Source organism: Serinus canaria, chromosome 3, assembly GCF_022539315.1.
Source record: "Serinus canaria isolate serCan28SL12 chromosome 3, serCan2020, whole genome shotgun sequence".
Lineage (NCBI taxonomy): Eukaryota > Metazoa > Chordata > Aves > Passeriformes > Fringillidae > Serinus > Serinus canaria.
The window spans coordinates 37439914-37460583 of NC_066316.1; the positions used below are offsets into that span (position 1 = coordinate 37439914).

Genomic DNA, 20670 nt, shown 5'->3' on the forward strand with positions numbered 1-20670 from the left:
AGTGGATGTAGCAGATGTTCTCTGTCTATAAACAAAAGTTCTGGGGATTTCTCAGACCTAAGATTGAAGGATATTTACATATTTTTGTTTTGCCTTCTTTCCTCCTCCATCTCTCTGTAGAAGAATATCAGAAGACTGAAAGCATGGAGGGCAAAGAAGGTAAAAGGGAATGTACTGCAGAGACGTGATTAAGAAGGTTACTTTGCTCTCAGTATTTCTTTTGTGCTGTAAAATTTTGTTGTGGCCACATCTTTCAGTCCATAAGGGAAATGACACCTTTTTGACATATTGTAAGGCTTTGGTGTGATTTTTTTCATCTGTTTTTCAAGAAATTGTGGCCAAATTCAGATATTTGAGCCCAGGTGCAACAGATCAAATACTCCAGAAGCAGAATACTCAAGGGTATCATTCCTAGCCCTGTCACTTGCATCTTAGTAATTTTAGGAGAGAAGACAACATCTTTTTATGAGATGTTTTGGTTTAGTGATAAGGGCAGTTATCCTCAGCTCAGTCCTGTTCCCCATTTGAGCAGGGAAGTTAAATTGAATGGATAAATCCCTTTCACTTGAGTTACCTGTTTTCTTACACTTTACCTATTTGTATGCTTTCCATCCAGTTCCACTTTGTCCAGTAATTTAATAAAATTTTAATGATCTTTATAACTAATATCAATATTTCTTTATATCAGTGAGAATGGCAACACTTTTGCTTTCAGAGCTGTATGTAGTATTTGAATGTTTCTAGAGGGATGTGTTCAGGTGAATTTTCCAGTCAGTGGAATATTTGGAAATAATGCTAGTTTGTTCAATTTCTGAAAACCTAGGAATTTTAGGTCATTTTTCCTAAGTATGTGAGCTCATCATCTCAATTTGATGAAGAGTTTCAATGGTTTTAACCATAAATTACCTTATGCTTCCTTTGCCTTTTATTTTAACAGCCTTTTAAAGGAATATTTTGATTAACCTTTATGGCCAACACTTGTGAAGTACATTTGAGTGCACTAAAGGTCATAAATACTTGAAAAAATATTTTTATAGATCATTAGCCTAAGCCATTTAAATTTAGATGGATATTTCTTTATTTAAAGGTTTGGAGGAGCAACATTACACACTACTGTGGCATGACATATGGCTTCTGTAGAATGAATTCCAGCTCTTAATGGAAGGTTCTTCAGTACTGCAACTTTTTTGTTTGTTTGTTTGTTTGTTTGTTTGGGTTTGCTGTTTTTTTTTTTCCTGCACAAGATACTCTCTTTGCTGATAAAACCCCTTGGTGTACTGGCCCTAGGAATTGGTGAGAATAATTTCAGTCAGGAGGCTGCTGTCTGTGCAGCCCTCTGTCTCCCTTTCTGGGATGCCAGCGACGTGAGCAGTGAAGGCAGCAGAGAATTACCAAAGCACCAAGCATAGTTTCATGAATTTCATGACTTCATGTTTAGAAGCCATCCTAGGGCATGAATTATTTTCTAGTTTATATGGTTCTTTGATGGCAGATGAGCCCTACCTTTTACTTTGGAAAAGTGCTCTTAATTTTCTAGCCATCCTACGTGTGGTTTTAAGCTTACTTTGCTAAAGAATTAGGCATTCAGAGATGTAACAGAAATAAATGAGACCATTTGAATACCAGTATATTATGTGAAGCTAGGTACTTTAAAATGAAATGCTGATGGGTTTGGAACTTATATATTCAAGACTAAAATATTTCAGTGTTAAAAAAAGCTCTCTACAGTTCCCCATTTACATGAAAGCCTCTCTACAACTACTTGTGGAGGTTTTACCGTAAGTGTTAATGAATTTCACATGTGGTGGTGTTGAGCATGGCAGATGAAGTCAGGAGGAAGTTAATAATTCAGGAAGGGTTTTTAGTGATGTGCAGTAAATAAGGCACAGGCTAATCAAATGATGAGGAGAGGAAAAAGAGCACTGATTAACTGACTGTTAAGCTCTTTGTTTTAACCTGAGTACGGTGGAGTCCTGATTAAAATATGCGGTGATGTAGTTAAAGGTTGTTTTCTAATGCATGTATGTAAGTAGGTTAATTATGATCGCCCATGGAACACTTGGTGTGTTACACTACCCCACTTCAGAGGGTTTGACAGAGTACACAATATTACTGTGCTGTTTACCTCTTAGAGCTTCCTAGGTTTAAATAAATTATCTTTATAGATTATTTTTGAATATTGATTATCTGGATACAATATTATCTGGATACAATAATCATCTCAGGGTTGAAGTTACCTTCAGTTTGGTCTTTTATTTCTTTGGCATAAATTTCTCCATTTCAGTCAAAATTAGAACTGCTGGCACTGGTACTTTTTATTACATTGTGTAGTAAATGAAGGAGTCATGGGGGGCACTTTTCCAGTAAGTGTTGCTTGCTGACAGCATTTCTTTGTGATTTGGTTACCAGCTTCAACTTCAGGTCTTCTCCAGCCATTACTGGCTCCATCACTGCTCTCATTTCTGATTTGTTCCTTGCCATGGCTTATTTCTGACGTTTACCTTTCTTGAGTCCTGATTCCAAAATCTGTCTAGGTCTGGTTCTAGTGTCTTGTCCTTGTGTGGTGATGTTCTCTCCTGTATCTTCTACCCCTCCTGTTTGTTTCAGTGCAGGATGAGTTGAAAGTACTGGGAAAAAGGTGCCTTGTTTTTTGTTCTAACTGGTGCTATAATACTAAAACAGCAAGCTCCACAAATTTATTTCACTACCTCTGTGTAGACAGATTGCGAGAATTTATCTCTGTCCTTTGTTGAATGAATATACACAAGGAAGGTTTTCAGAAGCCTCTTGTTTGTCCATTTGGATGGATCTGTACAAGAGCAATAATACAAGGTACAAACTGATACTCAGGCCTTCTGCCACATTTCAAAACCAATTTGCATATATGAGTTACAGGTAGTATTTTCTTAAATTGACATAGAATATTCTGTTCTAACATTGCTTAAGAAATATTTCTGTCATTTCTTCAGAAATTTCCCCAAATGTACCTGGCAGTTGTAAAGGTAAACTTAATTTTAGCAAATACTTAATTAAGGCAGCTGAGAAGGTAAACTTAATTTTAGCAAATACTTTAGCAGCTGGAAACAGGAACTTATAAGGGCAAATAATGGGCAACAAAGGGCTTATGACTTTGTCAGTACTCTGTCTCAGCTTGCTGCAGGGCTTTTTTTAATGTTGTTTTTAAATATTCATAAGTAGAATGTGTTGTGCAGCAATAGGATAATTGTATGCCATTAAAATTACACTATTTTCAGTCTTAATGTAGAGGACTGAAGTGCTTAAAAGTTGGAATTTCAGACATATATTAGGTTTAATTTAAATTTTAAACATAGCTTTTTTTGTTTCTCTGTAGGATTGTTGTCTCAGTATTCACTAACTTCAGTAGGAACTGTTTTCAGTTACAGACAAGTACAAAAATGGAGACTAAAATGCTCAAATTTGAGATTATTAAGGATTTTTACTTGCAATAACATGAGTGTATCAAAATTTATCTTGGCTGTGTCTGTTTAGACATTTGAAATTGGTTACACCCATCTTTTGGCTGCATAAACCAGTATCTTAGTTCTTAGGAGTGGAGTATATTTACAGGGATGATGCAGCCAATTTCTTTGTTGCTGCATCATCTGTTTCAAATGACTTGTTACCCACATGTTCATTCCTACACGCTGGTTACTGCCTTTTGAAAGCTGTAGTCCCTCACCATAAAATGCTGTTTCTTCTGCAGACAAGGAAATATTTTGCAGCTGCCATAGATGTCTCAGCCACTGACTTGCAGCCATCAGGAATGAAGCTTTGAATGATCAAGTCTTGATGAAAAGTTTGCTAGTTTGGCTAAAGACTACAACACAATGCTGCCATTTTAGGAATACTAACAAAACCAGATGCTTCAATAAAACTTTTTAAATTCTTTTTTTCTAGGGTAGAAGTATTTTTTGTAAATACTGCATCTGAAAAGTGTAGGCTGTACTGGAGTAGGACAGCTCCATCTGGGACAATATCCTGTCATGCATAAAGAAAGGCTAGATAAGGAAGAGAGGTTTTTGGGTAGGACAGTGAAACCTGACTAGAGCATCCTCCCAGCCCCTAAAAATGCACAGTGCATGCACTTCCTGAGCTGTAAGTGGTGTCAGTGCATCTAACAGGATTGATAATAAGCATTCATGAAAGAAAAGAATTGCTTTTTGAACCCTGTGTAACCATAACATTTCATTGCAAGAGTTATCATGACCTAAATTTACTCTCTGTAAAGAGCCACTTCTTGTGATGATTTTGCATCTGTCATACAGTAATTAAGTTTTCTATAGAAAAGGCAGTGAAGTGTCTTTCATCCTTGTATTGTTCAGAACACTACAGCCAGAGTATTTGAGAGAGCAGTTTTTTCAAAACATTGCAAGGTTTCATGAACTTTTTGGGGTGCAATGTAACTGTCCACATACTGGCTATATGGCTAATAAGTGTGCAGTTCCATATAAAATTTTTGATGCACTTTTTTTGTTCTGACATTAAGCAACTGTTGCTACTGGATCCTCTTTTCAGCCAGTTTTGCTATGCAGATTGCAGCATAGCTCTGATCAAAGGCATTGGTTTATTCTAAAGAATACTTTAAAATAAAATATGTATCTAGGTTGATGGTTTCTTGCTGTTGAGACAGCAACTGTTTCAAGAGAACAACATTATTAAGTTCGATAGAACTGATGATGGACTTTTAACTACAAGTGTGCTGCCAAGCTGTGTGGCAGTGATTGCTTTGTATAATGCATTTTTAAAAATTATTTCACATAGCTTAATTTAATCTGTTTGTTGTCAGGCTTTACCATTTGTAGGAAGTTTGGAGTGTTGGTTTATTTTTCCCTAGCTCTAGTTGCTGACCTACTTGTCTGTTTTATAAATAAAAATAGTTTTCTTTTTTTACAGTCAGTCTACCTGTGTAAACTACAACATAGTTTTTACTAAGAAATTTTTCCAATTTTCACATTTTTTCTATATAATCTCAGAGACTTTCATATGAATTTCAAATTCGAGCCAGAAGGCCAAATGGTGCAAATGTAATTAAGATAAACAGATGGGATATTTTAGAAGGTAGTAAAATATAAACAGAATGAGGAGCTCTGATATTGAACAGCATGCTTGCTGTCAAACATCCAGTTAATTTACTTGTTAAAAGCTGGAATGTAGGCTGGCTGTTTGTGATACTTCCTTTTCCTCTCTTAAAGGGAACTGAAAAGTGTCACTTGATTGACCCAGTTTATCTTGTCATTTTAAACTCAATTAAATTGAAAATACAAATGTTCATTTCCTTCAAAGACGCTGAATAATCCACTTTATTTGTTAAAACACGTATCTAGTAACTACATTACTTTAAATTTTATTTCAGCACATTCCTATTGTAGATTTCATTTTAGTCTTTCTGGTTTCTAGGAATGAAATATGTTAGAGATGCTGTATTACATCTGTTGAGTCAGATAACATTCAGTGGACATGTGTTTTACTTGAATGTGTTGTGATACAGCTGTGGAAAGATAATTCTATTGTAAGTATTACTATAGAATAGTGTTGCAATGCATATTTACTTTATTATTCAGTAGCTCTTTGGCACAATAAGTCATTCTAAATTTTTCCACGTGAATTGCATTACTTTTTTTTAAACCTCTGATTGGCAGCTCTGCTGGTACATTTTACCACCTTTTGACTGTTTTGTAAAAATCTGCTTTGTCATGTCACATGCTGTTTTGACTTAAACTTCGTTATATTTACATATTGTACTAATTTGTGGTATCTCCTTGATTGTAGTTTGTCTGATGGCATAGTGCTTGCATTGTCATTTTATTCAGTGTTTACATTTTAGCCCTCATTTTGAGGACCTCACTGAATTCTTAGTATTTTTCAAGAGTATGCTCAAGTCCACTACAGACTTATGTCTACTTAGAGTACATTTGCTAACCTTGCAGAAATTCACTAATTTACATATAAATAGAAGAGAAATGCCTGCTATTTGGTACTGAGAGAAAAGGTGGCTGCTTGCTTTTGATTTTCTTTAGCTTCTCTTTCAATGAATACAGTGTGGTTATGAATGAATGAAATAATTGCTTTGGCTTGCATTTTCTTTAGGGGAGATTTGGAATACTCTGAAAGCTTTTTTCAACTGTTAGCCATTGAATTGCTCTGAAGAGAAATTTAATAATATTTTTGTCCAGTTTCAAGTAAATCATATTGTGTGAAGAAGTTTTCTGTAAAAGATGTCATCCATTTTTATGACATTTTAAGTAGCTATGAGTTTTCTCTTCTGTTTTATGGAATGTGTTGGATCCTTTATTGATAAATAATGGTAAAGTTTTGTAGGAATGCTTCTTTGGGATTTCATACTTACAGATAATGTGTTCTAATTTGTTCATTTTGTTCTGCTTTGTTTGCAATACTAAATGCACACTCTTAAATTTCCAAAATAGATGTTTTATCCTGAAAAACTGAGATTAAATAAGAAGCAAAAGTTCCATTAATTTAAAGCTCCTTTGATTTGGTGCTGTACAGAGGACTTGAGCTTAAAATCAGATGAGGTAGTTCTTTTTCACAGGAAAAGGTAATGACACACATGCTAGTTACTTGCTGTATTTTGGGAATGTTTGCTACACTGTTTGTTGGTTGTGATAGTGAAGCATTATTGTAGCAATTATCTTGATAATCAGTGGTCAAATGCTAAAAGCTTTCTGACAACTTGACCTACAACTTTGGCATTAGCTAGCTGTTGGTTCCTTTTGCAGAAGGTTACCAATTAAATCTGCCTAGTTGCGTGGAGCAGAGCCTGAGTATGCAAATCTGAAGCCTCTGGCTTCCTGTGATTGCTGGATTCAGTGCATGCTATTGAGAATGCTGTGCTTTCAGAGGCTTTTTGTATTCTGCTCACAGTGTTTGCTGAGCAGAAACTGTAGCTAAAAATAACTGAAATGAATTTCTCTGTCTCTTTCTTTCTCACTGCAGGATGACGTAGCTTTGCCAAGGATTTATCAGCTAAGCAGAAAATGAGCTTAACATCCTGGTTTTTGGTGAGCAGCGGAGGCACCCGACACAGGCTGCCACGAGAAATGATTTTTGTTGGAAGAGATGACTGTGAGCTGATGTTACAGGTAATTGCTTCAGTCTTCCATGTGCAGCTGCTCAAATCATGGACTTAATGCACCAGCTTCATGCATTCCTTTTGAAAAAGAAATTCCCCAGATGTTGGGGAGCAGTTGTTTTGAAGAATTTTTGTGTCCTTAGGAAAAAAAATAGTTTAAATTTATTGCTGTCAATCGTGCAGTTACTGCTTAAGTACAGAGAATCACATTTTCTTCATATAAATCAAATGCAGAATGCAAAGATAGAAGATGAAATACATTTTGCAATATGACCAGTAAAGTAAGTAGACTGTGTTCCATAAAATGTGATAATGTTAAGAGAGCTGGATGCTTTTGAAAGGAGCCTTCTTTTTTCAGCAGCTTGTAATCTAATTAAGTCACATGATTTGATGTAATTCTATCCCCATGCCCTGATTGTGTTGTACAAAGGAAAATGAAATTTCTAGAGAAGAGTATTTCTGTGTCTCTGAGGAAGTTGAATGACTCAGTTTAAATAGAATCGAAAACACACAAGTCAAAATAGTTTGATCCTTAAGTAACTTCCTCAACCTTGAGGATGACTCTGTGGAGCTCTTAGATGTGTGTTGCTGTGTTGTTATGTAGCCATATTGCTTGCACTTGGCCCTATCAAAGCTGTAGTTCTCTGACCTGCCTTTTCTAATTTTTTTTTTTAATGACTGATGGTAGTATTCTGGGAATTTCTTCTTAAATTTTTATTTAGTGTCGAGCTCTTAAGAAGATTAAACTTCAGAACTAATATTCTCAATACTTCCTACCATTCAATAAAATACTTTGTTTTGGAGTTTTTGTTTCCAAAAGTTGTGTATGCAGCCATTATTGGCCAAATTAGAGTCTTACTTGCAAATGAAGTGCTTAGAGATGTAATCCTACATTTATTACTCAGAATGTAGTATTTCTAGTAAATTGCATTTGGCTCTCAGCCTCAGAAGGCATTGAGATATTTTATTGGTGATATTAGAAAGCAGTTGACAGTACTCTTAATTTCTCTTTAAAAACAGATAGGATGATGTCTTGGTAATTTGTGTGGGAAGTATTTAAAGAAACCCGAACAGAGATGTGCACAGATAAATCCACCAACATCCAAAGCAACAACAAAAGAAAAGCAACCAAAAAGCCCCACCCCACTTGTTCCTGCCCAGTAGTTTATAATCCAAAAATGCTTTTATTTTACTAGTAGCTCGTTTTAGAGGACTGTTGTCTGTAAATAAGGGAGCATCTCCTTTCTTCTCTGCTATGCCGTCCATAGTAGATCAGTCCTTAGAGTGAAGCATTTATTCTTTTGTGTTACAGAACTTCACCTTCAAAGGTAGTTGCCTCTTTGATTAATACTGAGAATAGATTTGAGTTATTTACAAACATTATTTGTTGTGTATTTACTTCAGAGTTAGTGAAAAAAAAATCAAGGGGCATGGGGATTTCAAGAATATTCTTTTTAGCCTGCTGCTATGTTAAGTCTACATGCCAGCATGACTGTAACACCACATAGTGCTGCAGGGGGAGGGACCCACCAAAAGAGAAGCTAATAATGTGTTCTTGTTCTGTGTGTATAGCTCTTTGTGCAAGACCTTCCTTTCCACTCTTGACAACTTGGTTGTTCTCTTACTGCAAAGCATGTGGACAATGCATGATAAAGAAAGTAGAATTTAATGCTTTTATTCATAATTGGTTGACAGAAAACATATTATAAAAGCCTTAATGAGAAGAATTTAGACTCTGTTTCATGCTTGATAGACGTCAGATCTCTATCTGTAAACACAGTTGTTCTAAAAGGTTTAATTCACATCTGGTAATACAGATCTGCCTTTTTTTTGTAAATATGTTCAAAAAGTCTTCCTGTTTAGCTAAGTGTTCCATTGCATCAGCCTTCTTGTGGATAAATACTACATTTCCCCCTTCTTTCACCTTATGGTTAGAAGTCATCTCCAGGAAGAAAAATCTACATTATTCACGATATCAGAATTGTTTGCAAAGAAGAATGCATTTATTTTCTGTATGCTGAATATTTTCTTAGTAGTCTGGATTGAATTGAAGAGTATCTATCTAAAGTAACACAAATTTATTTTAACTGAGGATGGAGTTTTCATATTCATATGGCTTTTACTGCAGTAATTCTGTGATTCTTATTTCTGCAGACATATATAAATCTTTGTACTGGATCTGACTGGTTGGTAGGGTTTTTTATAGAAGCCATTATGGTACTGTTTTGGGTTTGTGACCAAAACACTGTTGATAGCACACTACTCTTTTGGCTGCTGCTGAACAGTGTGTGTGCAGTTTCAAGGCATTCTTTCTCACTCTGCTCCTCCCACACACACTTGACTGGGGGAGTGCACAAAGTGTGGAGAAGGAGCACAAACGAGGACAGCTGACCCAAACTGACCAAAGGGATATTCTGTGACAAATAATGTGTTGTGCTTGGCAGTGAAATCTGAGGGAGGGGCTTTGGGGAAGATACCCACTACTCAAAGACTGTCTGGGTACTGGGCTGCTTGTGTTAGGTGGGAAGTGATTGCCTTCTCATCACTTGATTTGTTTTACTTCTTCTTCCTTCTTCCTCTTTGCTGCTGAAACTTGACCATGAGTTCTTTCCTTTTGCTCTTCCTGTTCTACCCCACATCCCACTGGGGCAGAGGAGAGTGAGTGAGCAGCTGTGTGTCATTTAGCTGCCAGCCAGGGCACCACAGTCTTACAAGAAGGAATTTTAAAAGCCCTGAAATGGGAATGGAAGGCTGCAATAACAAAGCCAAAAGAAAAAAGGCATTCAAAAGACTTGCACTGTCTTTGCACCTGCAGAGGTCAGCTGAAATTAATAAAGAGTCCAATTATATGTTAGTAATTTGAACCTGAGGAAAACTGTGAAGTTCTGCAGAATTCCAAGTGTTTCTGTAAAAACCACAGCCTTGACTCATCATTCTTAGCATTTCAGATGATGTGACACAGTATCATGATGCTTTGAGGATTTTTTCACATCCTTTCTGTTTTAACTTATTTTTAATAGGATGTAGCACATAAAGATACTTCAAAATATTTTTAGTAATACAGTATTTGAATAACAACATTGAGAGAAGGTCAACATTTTTTTCAATAGCTTAGGTAAAAATAGGGTAATTCTTGGTGCAGTGGTTCCACTTGAGTGTGGAAAAATGTAATGTGTGCTTGATATTGTTGGCTCAGCAGAACATGCACATCAGTGAATTTCATTGTGTTGAGATTGTTTTCACTTGAAAGGTTACTAAGTTAGTAGAAAATGAACCGTGTTGCTGTGTCTTCATCTGCCATTAAAAGCACTTAACTGATGTAGTATATTAATGCAGCTTATATTGGCAGGGAACTTGTTCATTTGTCTGTCTCTTCCTTATTCTCCACTTTGATATCCTGCCCCCTCCCATTATACCCCTCAAAAATGCAGAGCAAAATAAAAAGTCTAAACATAAAATAGTAAGTATAAGCAGAAGAACAGTGATCTTACTTCTTTGGGGAGAAAGCAAAGCAGTCAAAAGATTAAATGGATGGGAAGAATGAGAAAGTAAATTGAAAATAAGGAAAATAATAGTAGCAAGTCTCAAGAAACGGAAGAGGAGTGAGGTGATAACTATGGGATTACAAAAAGGAGTAGTGGTTGTGTGTCCTGATGCCTTGCACTGGCCAGTGCACTTGGTAAGGCAGGACTCCTAGAACTGACCGACCACAAATGCTGGTATACAGAAGTCATGGAAGTCTAAGACAGAAATGCAATACAGTCCTGAAAAATGAGTTGAGTAGCAAAGATAGAAGATGCAAACGTGAAATTAGGAGCTATGCTGGTGGAAGGAATTTGCTGCTATGCAGTCATGTTGGGACAGTGCACTAGCAGAAATAAGAGCAAACATAAGATCAAGTGTGGGCTGATGGAGAGGATGAGCTGTGGTCTCCATTCTCTTGGGAGGTCTTGAAGATGTCCAGGTGCTGACCATATGCATGCATGAAGACACATCCAGCCCCACCTCCCTTGCTTGCAGCACCTCAGGCTGCAAACACTTGGCAAGGAGTGAGTGCTGAAAGAGGGACTTGGCTGTTAGGGAGCTGCTGTTCTTGGATGAAATAGTAGCCAGGCTTGTTCCTGATCTGTATGGTGATGTTTGCATGTGAAATAAAGAATTCATAAAAGAATAAATGGATACTGAAGTGCTTAAAGAAGGACTGAGAAAGTCAGAACTGATGGGAATAATAATTCAGGAACTGCTCAGACATTTAGTGAAGAGGCTTTAGCTAATTGGTTCAGGAAATTGAGATCAAGGAGAAACACTTGGAATGCTTGTATACTACAGTAATTAACCCAGATGCATGACAGGAAATGGTGAGTTTGAGAGAGAACAGCAACACCCCGGAATCACAGTCATGTCTTGAAAGATGCATGTAATTAAGGGGGGAGAGAGAGTGTGTAAGAAATGAAGTGCAGATGATAATATTAAATTAAACATCAGTGATCCTAGACTGAAAAAAAACCAAAAAACCTTTGGATGAGGTATATCAGGATCTGGCTTATCATATTTAGGGAAACATTAAGAAAATAATTATTTTGAATTAAATTTAGGGTTCTGCTATGGGTACCTGAAATTGGGTTAGATATTGTCCTTTTTGTATGTGGGACTGTCTTTTTTATATAATTTGAATAAATGTGCTATGTAGAAAGAGAATAATCACAGTGCTCTAAGAAATAGCCATAACTACCTCTTGTGGTTTTCAAAAACCTTATTTTATTTTCTTTAATATATTTTAGTCACGGAGTGTAGACAAGCAACATGCTGTACTCAACTATGATGCCTCTACAGATGAACACTTGGTGAAGGATTTGGGCAGCTTGAATGGGGTAAGTTAACATCAGAAACAGATAGCTCTCCATAGTGTTCTGTATCTTCGTTTTGGGATTTCTTTGAGCCTTTATTAACTTTACATTAATACCTTTTTAATGCGAGTCTGGAAATGGGGGAACATTCAAAAGAAAAGTGTAGTCTTTGCAGGGGTTTTCCACTGCATGTTTTCTAAAGGGCTCCTGTTAATTCCAGTAATAAGAGGGCTTTGGCAATAGGAAAAGCTCAGAACAATAGAAAGAAGTGTGTTAAACTTATGTATTTCAGAATTTAAAAAATGGAATCTTAACTATAATGTCTAAAAGCCCTGACAAATTTCAATCTCTAAAATGTGCTATTATGATATGGATTTTATTTCACTTGCTATACCTTTTTCTTCTGTTGCAATAGAGAAAAGAATGTTAAACTGAATTTCCACTGTACATATGTGGAAAGAAATAATTATGCAAGAACCATGTATGAAAATTGATTTAACTAATTCTGTATTTGCATTTAGTTTTTCCAAATCATTTTTATTAAAAATCTCTATGAATAATTTGTGTCAAATAATTGCAAACTAATACAGGAGAAATACAAAATTGTAGGAAATGTAAGGTTTCAGATGACATTTTATGTTTGAAGGCTTTTCTGGGAAGTGCATGTTCAGAATTCTAGCTAAGCATCACTTTTTATAAAAGTTTTTGAATATATAGCAAATTATTAAAAACATAGTAACATTTTCATAATTTTGTAGCCCTTTAGATACTTCTTTATGACCTCTATATTTGCACTTGTTATGGTTGTTAGTTTGTAACATCAAATGTTTGGCTCTGTTGTGGATATGTACAGAATAATATCATAAATTCATCTGTGGCTGCTTATTTGAATAATACTTTGAAACCTACTGATAGTGAATAGTTTTGTCAAATGCTTAAATAAATAGAAGATGAAGATGAACTCTCAAGTTACTGCCTTTTGATCTTGAAGTGCATTTTGAAATAAAACTCTGTCACTGTCTCTATTAGTTTTACTGTATTTTAAGGTAACTAACTCAGCCTTCCAGAGAGTCAGTCTCGACTCCATGAGAAACCATTGAAGGGCTATATTCTTTGAACAGCTGTAGACATACAAGGACTTTGGTCCTTAAATATTTAATATACCCCTGTATTTTCAAAGTTGGTGTGCTGTTTCAAGGCAGTGATCAAAAATAAGTTCAGCACATAGAATTTTTTTGCTGAGACATTTGATTTTATTCCCTAGTTGTGTAACTCCTGTAGTCAGTAGGCATACCTTCAAATTTTTGTTGCCTTGTCACAAAACTGGAATTGAATAGAAATATATCTTAAAAGGTCTTCATTCAGTTCATTTTTTTGCCTCTGATAAAGAACTTTCAGTGATTCGCTTGATCTACTTCATTCTCAAGTTTGAGGTGAAGCTTCAGTTGCTTTAGAGCTGTTTACTCAGACACATCAAAGGAACTCTTTCTTCCCACTGTTTTGGGACAAGGAATATTAAGTCTCAGGAGTTCTGTCCTTCCTCTTTGTCTTCACAGTGTTTTCCTTACTATCACTTTCCCACTGCTTTTCTTTCATACCTCTGTTTACCTGGTTTCAGGTTAATGGAGAAAAAACATTATTTTTGTAACACCACACTTAATTGTGTGGCAGAACAATGGCTCAGTACCAAATGGTGAACTAGGTAATAATTCTTCTAGTCTAGCTGCTCTTTCCACTGAGAACACCACCTCTCTAGCAGCCAAGTGCCTCTTCTAGAGCTTCAGCAGCTGCTACCCTGTCTTATTTTGCATACTTCATTGAAAGATTTATTTTGCATCTCTCCAGTTGGTCCCATCTCTTTTGAGAACAGATACATCCTTTTCTTGGTATAAAGGATTAGTCGATTCCTGGTATAATGCATTTTAACCACACATGATAATTCAGAATTTAAGGGGAGGTGGCTAATACCAGTATTTTGGTTTTGAGTGTTCTGAGTGTTATATTTTCACAAGCTGAACTATGATTGCACCTGATGCCTTAATGCCTGAGTATTTTTATGTGTATGGTTGAGTCACACTCAGTTCAGTGAAAAGGTTACAGGAGTCTTTTTCACAGACTTCTAAATCTAGAAGTCTTTATCCTGGACATCTAGATTTGAAAAAAAAGGGAAAAGTAAATTTTAATTAGTTTTACATTAAATAAAATTGTATTTTTGGTAGTTTACTGTGACTCATTCTGGACAGTCCTGTTTTTCTTTTTTTTTTTTTCCATACAAAAAGAATGAAGGAATTTCGCTTTTCTGAAGGAAATGTGTGCAGTTGCTAGTATGTAATTACTATTTCCATAGTATCAGTGGAATTCAACTGTACTTTCTCCTTTAACTTGTGAACTCAAAAACATACCTGAAGAAGTATTAGCTATCCATGGCCCTGTTGAGTAACGTTCTTCTCAGGAATATTTACAGGATAGCAAAGTCTTTTCACACTGATGTTTCAGGACTGAATTCTGAAAAGCTTAGCAAACTTTATGGAGGCTTAAAGACAGTTGACTCTCACTATTTGAAGAATAAACTTTAGAAATCACGTGAATGGAGTGATTTAAAGGGGCAAATGATTCTTTATTTACAGAGTAGCTAGCTTTTTCAAGCTAGCTTTGTCTGGTTCTCAAAGCATGTGATGAGATTTTAAAGCTCCAGTGGCAGAGTAACTAAGACTTGGTTGTTTTATGCTGTCACTTCAGTCCTGAACAGGAGGCTGTCAGTAGACTGCACACACAGGTCACACACAGCCTTTGGAGTTCTCTGCATTGGGTATGCTGTGTATGCACATGAATTGCAGAACTCTGACCTGGGAGGAAAAATGCATACATACATAGATGTCTGCAAGGTGGCCTAAATTTTGAGTGTCTTGAAATTCATAGTGTCTTGAGGATAGTCTTTACAGATGTTTTTGCATGGACTCTCAAAATGTTAAAGTGCAATAAATATACCTGAAATATTACTGAAAGTTTCATTATTACAAACCACTGAATAGTTGTACCAGTATTTGTACCTTGTTCTTATTTCCCTTGGAAGATATTTTCTATAAGTAGGTAGGTAAACAGTAGTTTCTGTAGGTAGTAGGTAAACAGTTTTTAAAATAATAAACATTTTTTTCCTTTCGAAAAAAAAACTTAAATGGAAGGTCCTCTCACTATTTTGGGGAAGGAGATTGTTTCTTTCTAACCACAGTTCATTTAATACTAGACTCATGAACAATGCAACCATTCAAATATTTGGATTTTTGGTTTATTTAATTATTCAGGTTTTTCCAACTTCAGAGTGCTTATGAAATGGCATATTTCAACTGTTTCTTTAGAAACATGTACATGTTGTAGAAGTTTTAAGTTAGAAGTAGGATGATTCTGTAGGGTTGCAATACACTGAATTCTTACCATTGATTTTTGGTGTTACTCAGATGCAAAAATTTGGTTCATGTTTTCTTAAGTCCTTTGACAATTATTAGAAATAAGCTGCCTCAGTTCTCTCATATCCAATGCGAAATGCTGTACAAATACAGTGATAAGTCAATTCTGGCATTGAATTTGGATTGAAAAAAGCAAACTACAAGAAAAATAGTAAGTGGAGGTGCTATTTCAAGGGAACATTAATCAACACTTCCATGAATATTGCTAACAAGATGAAACATGCAAGGAATTTTTCAAGGCTAGTGTGCATCTTGGTAATCAACTGGTGTTTTACCTTCCTTTTGACATGGTTTCTTAAACAGCTGGCAGTTTGAGCTTATAGTTTCCTTGTGCATCACCAATAGAAAATTTGTGGTGCTGAAGACTTTCTTGTTGAATTATTGAATTTTGTTGTTGTGGAATTTAATGGTAATTCTTTCTCTCCTCATTGGTTTCTGCAGACATTTGTCAATGATGTGAGGATTCCAGAACAGACATACATCACTCTGAAGTTAGAAGATAAATTGAGATTTGGATATGATATCCTTGCCATAACAATGCAGCACTGGATGCACTTGTCTTGTTAGAAGTCTGGTTCTGTTAAGTGTTCTCATTGCTACAAAAAATGCCTATATTAGAGAAAATCTCAGGGTTTAGGATATTCTGCCTTGGTCTGAACTACTGATAAAGTACATTTCATTGTCTCTCACTGCAAGAAACCTCAATTTTCAATTATGATTTAGAACATAATGTGTATCCTCTGTGTTGCTAAAAAGTACTACTTTTCTTTGAGGCAAATATACAAGTATTTGTTGCATATGCAGTTGTATGCTTACAGATAAGATTACAATTAAACATTCAGCAAACTACTGAATGAAAAAAAAATACTTTTAATAATAAAACACTTAGGTATTCACTCAATGTTCTGTTTACATATAGCAAATAACTGCATTTGCTTTGATGAATATTATAGTGCACAGTATCCTAACAGTGACATATTTTGAAAGCTGGCACCATTCTAGTGGCATAATAGGCTGCACAATTGTTACTTTTCTGTAAAATCCTCTTGTGAATTCAGAATAGTTTCAGTGTTTTCCTTATCATTTCCTACATACTAATCTTTTTACTGTGGTCAGGGGAGAGATGAGAGTCCCCGAAGAAGCACTTAAGGTAACAGTGTGCAGTTCCTGGGTGGTTTATTTGTCATTGTACAGGTATTATGACATGGAGAGGTTTTTTTCCCACTCTTTGAGGGTTTGTGTTTTATTCTTTGTTTAATGTCATGTAGCATGAAAAATTCTCAAGCCAACTCCAGTTATCCCAAAAATCTTCAGAGGCAGAAGGATCGAAACAAAGTAGCTCCAAAAGTTCAGAGTCCAAGGCAGCAGACTCCACAGCTGAAGTCCACCACAAAACTACAGAAGCACTGAAATCTGAAGAAAAATCAGTGGGTAAGGTTCATTTTCTTTTTTTTTTGCAGAAGCACAAAAACTTGGAAAGGATGTTAATTCACTACAGTAGGATGATTGTGAAATTCTGTAGACAGTAAGAATTTCACATATATGAGCATTTAACCATAATTTAGATGTAAATAATATTTTTGGCTGTTAATTTCTGCCTTTTTTACAGTAGCATCCACATGTTAAGAACATTTTAAAGAGAGATTTGAATGGTGTTTTTAATATTTTTGCATGTCTCTTTGCCCAAATCACAAAATTGTAGCATTAGTGGCAGAAAATTTATATTTTTTTGCAGTTCAGGTGAAAGCATTTGTTCAGAAACAGTTTGTACTTTTTACCATTACCATTACCAAATGCACTATTTTTCTTTTGGTTGGTTTGGTGTTTTTTCCCTTTTTAAATGCGTGGAAGTTCTGTTTGTTTGTTTTGCAGTTCCTAGCATTCTTTGTTTGATGTGTCAGGATATAACCTCAGTGTTCTATTGTGGTTTAAAGATTTGTAGATACTGTAGTTTTAGGTTTGTTTCTACACCATCATTCATATTTATTTAATGTGTCATGGTGGCTCTGCTGAGGTTGTCTTAACTTTGTGTGGGTTGTGCTGCCCCCAGTATGGGAAGGGTTGGACCTGTTGGAGTGAGGCCAGAGGAGAGCCAAAAAGATGAGCAGGGGGCTGGAGCAGACAGGCTGTGAGATGGAGTTGTTCAGCCTAGAAGAAGGAAAGGCTCCAGAGAAACCTCATAGCACCCTTTAAGTACCTAAAGGGAGCTGGTAAAAAAAGAGGGAGAGAGTATTTTACACAGGCAACTAGTTATAAAAGACTAGGTCCAATGGTTTTAAAGTGAGAGAGGACAGTTTTTTGATTAGATGTTAGGGAAATTTTTTTTCAGTGAGAGTTGTGGGCCACTTGAACAGGTTGTCCAGAGAGTTTGTGGGTGTCCCATCCCTGGAGGTATTCAAGGCTTTTAGCAAACTGGTCTGGCAAAAGATGTTCCTGCCCATGGCAGGTCCCTTCCAACCCAAACCATTCTCTTATGAACTTCAGCATGAGGCTTGCTGAAGTGTAGTAGATTTAACCAAAAGAATGAGAAAGAGATCAGGTATTGTTGTTTCCTTAATATGGAACTGTCTAGGTCTGATTTCTAACCTGATCAATGCTCAACAGTTTTGTTTAGGTTTCATCTATTCTTCCAGGAGACTCACTTCAAAGAATTCTCTTCCCCATGTACAGGATTCTGTGGTATATTTAATTAACCTGTTTGTTTTGTTGTCTAATCCAGCATCTTGTTAAGGGTACATAAAGTAGCACGGTTGGAGGGTTTTATCCTCACCTCCTGTTTTTCTGTTCACTCTTCCAAAAATAACAGTCAAGGATAGGGATTTATATTTGAGTGCAACTCTCAGAAGTTTTTTGGGGATTGATTCTCTCACTATTGCTATATAAATGCACATCTGCTCATTATTGCTAATTCAGTGCACAGGAATAGAATTATGGGATGGTTTGGGTTAGAACAGAGCTTAAACATCACTTAGGTTGCACCCCCTTGCCATGGCCAGGGACACCTTTCAGGGACACCAGGGACACCAGACCAGGTTGCTCAAAGCCTTATCCAACATATCCTGGAGCACTTTAAGGATGGGGCATCTACAAATTCTCTGTGTAACCATCAAGTGTTTTTTTTAAAAATAATATTGACTAAGGCATAATGCTGTGTAAAAAGGAAGTACTTAATGTCTTAAAATCATGTTGAAACCTTTGGCATGGCTATGAAATAATTTTTGGAATGCAAGTGTATAAAATACTGAAAAATGTTGATATTCCTAATCAGAAAAGTAACAGACAAGCTCCTAAGATAGATAGATGTTATATTATATAAAGACTCTTTAAAATACTTTCAGAACATCTGTATGACACTAGAATAGCTAAATCTCTGTAGGGTGAAGTATTCATCCAAAAGATGAGATCAAACCTAACCCAGCCAATTTATTTATTATAGAAATCTCAATTATATCAGTGGTTTTTTCCTTACTTAATTTTTGTATTTAAATATATTTAACCATGTGTATAGCACTTTTAGTTCTACTATAATTTAACTGATGCCTTTAAAAAATACCCAACCTTTAAAATTGATTGTGCTCAGTAATGTTTTAACTTTCAGCACTCTGTAGTGGCTGTCAGCGATTTGAAACCTTGGCAGCATTGCAAAATTTGGTCAGTTTTTAGTGCAGTGAGTTCAGATTTCATTGAAAGGTCAGTGTGGGTAAGAATGGCAATCTTCTCATAGAAATAGCAGCAAACAACTTCTAGGAATGTTCTGCTGTCCTGATGACTTCAAACTGAAAGAAGAAATAATATTTACAGATATATCAGGGTAACAATAAGAGATGGTGGCTGCCTTTGCATAAACATTTGTGCCAGAAGTTTTGATCAGGTCATTAGTAAGCTTTTATATTTAGAACCCAGATCAGTTGTCTGGCCTCCAAGTTTGTTTTGTATTTAGGCAAATGCATGCAACCATTTCACTTCAGCTTCCAGGAGAAATGATCTGAGCAAATGACTTTCTCTTCATGTGATTTTAACCTAAATATCACAGCTAAACAGAAAAGTTATTTCCTCTGCTTTGGGCTGACTTCATAGATATTTCTGCCATGCCTCGTGGGACACCTTTGTATGGACAGCCAGCCTGGTGGGGTGAAGATGAAGCTGATGAAAAAGGTGGTTGTAAGCCAGATAGCAAGCATGAAGAAAAAATGCCTGAGACAGGGGCTTCTGGTAAGTGTGTTGTCTTATTTTTTGGTTTTTTCCTCTTTACTGACCTGCATATATTCTTAAATAGTTAAATAGGGAACTAAACAGATGTTTGGAAGTTTCACAGTGTGCATAGATGAAAGCCTATTAAAAGGTAAGGCAGTTGAAGAATATATTTTTGTGAGAAACTGCATTTATAGAGATCAGTTTCACACATAATGTGTCAGTTTTTTAGTATATAACACAATTTTCTATCAGTAAGTATTGCAAATAACGTTACCTGAACCAGTGTGTCTTTTCTTTCAGTTTAATCCGTATCTGTCATTCTATATACATAGGAGTATTTTATTGAAATAATTTCTGGAAATAAATTGTGGTTTTTTACATTTGTGTCTGACTTTTAGCTATGTAAGGTTATCTGTACTAGAGAATCAGCCTCTTCTGTAATTCAGTAATGCTGTATTAGTGGGAATTGCATGTCATAATTATTTAAGTAAAGATTTGTGTAGTCTAAGTTCAACTGGTAATGTTTATTCCCCTGTAATACAGACCTTTCTATTATTTAGCTTGTCTAGACACAGTATGTATTGCCAGAACTTCAATCTCAGTACCTATAATTAGGCTTTTATATCTATCGTCAGGCATATAAATAAAGTGACTGCTATTCTAATAAAGACAGTAACTTAAAACTTATTCAAGTTAGGACAAAATTCAACCATGTTTGTTTAGCACTTTAGAAACTAATTTAAGGTCCAACAGTTTTAAGTTTGCAGTTTTTTAAAGTACTTCAATTGAGGTCAGAATTTCTCTTTTCCTGTCATTGTACTTCCCTTGGTTAACATGAATCATATTTTGCATGAGCTGGAGTGAAGTCTAAAAATGTGTAAATCAAACTGAATGAACACTTCAGTGTAGTGAAGACTAGATCTTTGAAATTAACTTTATACCATGGCCTTTTTAATGATCTCTTTCATATTATTCTAAAGTTGTCATCGTCAGGCAGTAGAGTAAGTCTGTTCAGATTTGAACTATTATAAAGAAACCAGATTAAAACATTTAA

General features: G+C 35.7%; 1 protein-coding gene across 8 annotated transcripts in view; it reads left to right on the top strand.

Moving 5' to 3' along the window:
• The window catches only part of CEP170 (centrosomal protein 170), a 96115-nt gene that overhangs the window by 17727 nt on the left and 57718 nt on the right, over nucleotides 1–20670 (top strand). For all 8 annotated transcript variants that reach the window (XM_030235481.2, XM_030235487.2, XM_030235483.2 and 5 more), the window contains exons 2-7: nucleotides 6976–7121; nucleotides 11893–11982; nucleotides 15864–15942; nucleotides 16514–16572; nucleotides 16691–16853; nucleotides 19500–19634. In XM_030235481.2, coding sequence (XP_030091341.1) covers nucleotides 7017–7121; nucleotides 11893–11982; nucleotides 15864–15942; nucleotides 16514–16572; nucleotides 16691–16853; nucleotides 19500–19634 — 631 coding nt within the window. In that variant the 5' untranslated portion in view covers nucleotides 6976–7016. The remainder of the gene's footprint in view (nucleotides 1–6975; nucleotides 7122–11892; nucleotides 11983–15863; nucleotides 15943–16513; nucleotides 16573–16690; nucleotides 16854–19499; nucleotides 19635–20670) is intronic.